At 48.2% G+C, this 3,176-nt stretch overlaps 1 protein-coding gene across 1 annotated transcript; it reads left to right on the top strand.

Moving 5' to 3' along the window:
* The first annotated feature begins 2,121 nt into the window (after positions 1-2,121).
* On the top strand, positions 2,122-2,904 carry LOC124697663. The gene has a single exon (XM_047230216.1). It carries the CDS (start codon positions 2,263-2,265, stop codon positions 2,674-2,676), a length of 414 nt encoding a protein of 137 aa, XP_047086172.1. The 5' UTR covers positions 2,122-2,262; the 3' UTR covers positions 2,677-2,904.
* The last annotated feature ends 272 nt before the right edge of the window (positions 2,905-3,176 follow it).

Genomic DNA, 3,176 nt, shown 5'->3' with positions numbered 1-3,176 from the left:
GTTTGGCGAGATAATTGGCTACCATGCAGTCACAACATGAAACCTAGAGCGGGGAAGACAAAGATTATAATCCGCAAGGTGAGCCAGCTGCTCACTAACAATGCCACTTGCTTGGAATGTTTATCTAGTAAGAAAGATCTTCTATGCTAAAGATGTTGACTGGATACTCAACACGAAGCTGCCTTCTAGCCATGGTGATGACTTCCCAGCTTGGCAGATGGAAAGTAATGGTATATTTTCTGTCAAAAGTGCGTATAAACTAGCATATAACTTAAAATATGGTGGCAGATGGTTAGCAGGCAACAACAGTTCAACAGACTATACAAGGACCATATGGAAGTCGATTTGGCGTGCTCCTGTTCCAACCAAAGTCCGCGTATGTGGATGGCGTACGGTGCGGGACAACCTTGCGACGACAAGGAACAAGCAAAGAAGAACCCTAGAAACTATGAGCACTTGTAAGCTCTGCGGTATGACGGAGAAAAATAGTTATCATGCCATAGTTGAGTGTACCAAACCAAGAGCTCTAAGGGAGAAGATGTAGGAGTTCGGGACCTCCCACCTGAAAGTGCCTTCCAATTTACGAGGGAAAGATTGGCTGCTTGTTCTTCTTGATAGTTGCAACAAGGAGCTAGGTGCTAAGATCCTTCTTCTGATCTGGAGGTCATGGCACCTGAGATGTGATGCAGTTTTTGAAGAGGGCAAAGAAACTATTAGCAACTTGGTGAATTTCACGATGGCTTACGCTGCGTCCCTGTGGGATTGTCCTAGTAAGAAAAGCTGGTCGTGAAGGTAAATTGCCTCCGAATATGATAGACTCCGCTAACTGTCTTACTTTTTGTAATGAGAACAGAAACAAGATCTTGAAGGAGGATCGCTGGAAACCCCCTGAAAATGGCACCGTCAAGATTAATGTCGATGCTTCCTTCTCCCCCCAGTTAAGGAATGCAGAAGTCGGCGCGGTTGCTCTCGACTACCAGGGAAATATCCTTGATGCTCTTAACTCTCCCATCTGCTACTAGAGTGATGTAGAGGAGGCGGAGGCAAGAGCAATTTCGTCTGGACTGAAGCTCGCTGCTGATGTGAAGCTTACTAATCTGTCGATGGAGTCGGACAATTCTGTGGCGGTGGCAGCCTCTGCTAGCTATGCTCCAAACCGTTCACATATATGGAGTATATACAAAGATATTGCTGAGGCCAAAACTCTGTTTCGTGAATGCTCTGTCTCACATGTTAGGAGAAAGCTCAACTATGTAGCTCACTTCCTTGCCAAACTAGCTAGTAGTTCAGGTGTGTGCAATCTCTCGTTTGAACCACTGCCTGCTCTTGTCGTGGATCTAGCTAAGAAAGATGATGTAAACATTGGTTACGAGTAATATATGAGCTTTTCCCCTCAAAAATAACGAATAGCCACACGAAAAATTATAGGTTTTCTTGTGTGTGGAAGCTCCTATATATAACATGGTTGGAAATTACAGTCTGGGTTGCAACGTTATGGTTGTAGAAGATCTGAAGCTTGGTCTCACTTTCCCTCACCTTTAGGCCAAAATCAAGGATGGATGAATGATCCAGGAGCACTTGCCACTCAATTATTGGGCACTGGGATACTTGACTTGACAGTCGAGAAAGCTCCATTTGTAGGTTCTATCTAGAGTATTCGACAGCTCGTTACACATACCACTCGTTCCCTAGCATCTCGATCGTACGCTTCTCCTTGCACCACGTACGTCGGATCATCAGCTCGTAAATTACTCCACATATCAGCATCGTAAGTATTGTTAATTAGGAAGAAAATTAGAAGAGACCATCTTCCCAAACATGGTACGTGCTACGACATCTTCTCCCGAGAAAGCAGGAATAATATATGCGCAGGTAGCGCCGCTTGTGCACGTCTCCAGAGGCTCGAAGACTTTTCGGACGCTCTATCTATCCGTTGCCCCTGCCGTTCGATGTCCACTGGCTATGGTACCTGAAGCAGACATCGTCGAATAGCTCCAGCATAGGTAGAGCAGTCGATCGACATACTCCATGATTAATCCCTAGGTAAAGCACTATATAGCCACACAAAAAGTCCACAAGCCCAAAGACTCCAACTTTACAAGCGAATACAAGAGGCGCGCGCGCGAGCGAGGCCGAGGCCACGACACGCTAGCAGTTGCAAGCAGCTATCCCCCACCGCCTCCTCACTCTTTCCCCCACCTCTCGCTCCCTTTCCCACCCAGCTAGCGGCCAGCTCGCAAGCCAAGAATCATCTAACCAGCCATGTCGTACTATGACCGGCGGGGGGATTCGTCGATCGTGGAGGCGTTCACGCTGTCGCCGCTGCCGTACCCGGTGATCCTGATCCTGGGCATGGTGGCGCTGCTGCTGGGGGTGTCGTGGTTCTTCAGCTACGAGGACTTCATGGAGGATGCCGCGGAGCAGTTCAGCTGGATCCTCCTCGTCATCCCCATCGCGCTCGTCCTCATCATCAAGTGGATCTCCTCCGTCGACAGCTTCGAGGGATACTTCGGGTTCTACCCCACCGAGCGGCGCTGGGGAGGGGGCGGCTACCAGGGCGCACCCTCCGAGGGCAGCTCCCCGTGGGGCGTCGCCGTGGTCGTCGTGCTCCTCCTCGTCCTCGCCAGCTACCACTCCACCTTCACCGACATGTGGAATCCCCTGATACGCTCCTAGTACCTACTGAGTACGTGTATGTAACCATCGATCGATACGATACGCCTGTGATACCTTGCTTTCTGGCCGTTGCTGCACCTGCGCGTATGTATACCTTGATCTTCCTGTTCCTGTTGTACATAGATGAAGATTCTGCTAGCTAGTATAGAGCTTGAGTGTTACTGTCTGTACTCGTTTTTTGTTCTGGTTTCTGTATACTGAATTAATCGGTTTCCGGTTTGGTTCTTATTTGGGGAATTTGCTCGATCTACACCTTAGTATGCTCAATCATTCAGTGGATTTAAAAATAGAAGTACATAGCCAGATGATCTCTGTTGCAAGCATGAAGCTACGAGGCCCTGGCGCCTGATGCGGTGTAATAATTCAGGTCTTCCATTCAGATTCTCTGCCCCTTTTTACCTCCAAGTAGATTTTGTACTTTCGTTGTTGAACATATATCTTCGTGTCCAATTGGAGATTAGGCAGTCGGTGGGAGGAACCATACATAGAATCTGTACAAA

The sequence above is a fragment of the Lolium rigidum genome, chromosome 3 (genome assembly GCF_022539505.1).
Source record: "Lolium rigidum isolate FL_2022 chromosome 3, APGP_CSIRO_Lrig_0.1, whole genome shotgun sequence".
Lineage (NCBI taxonomy): Eukaryota > Viridiplantae > Streptophyta > Magnoliopsida > Poales > Poaceae > Lolium > Lolium rigidum.
This window is presented reverse-complemented; position numbering and strand designations above follow the sequence as displayed.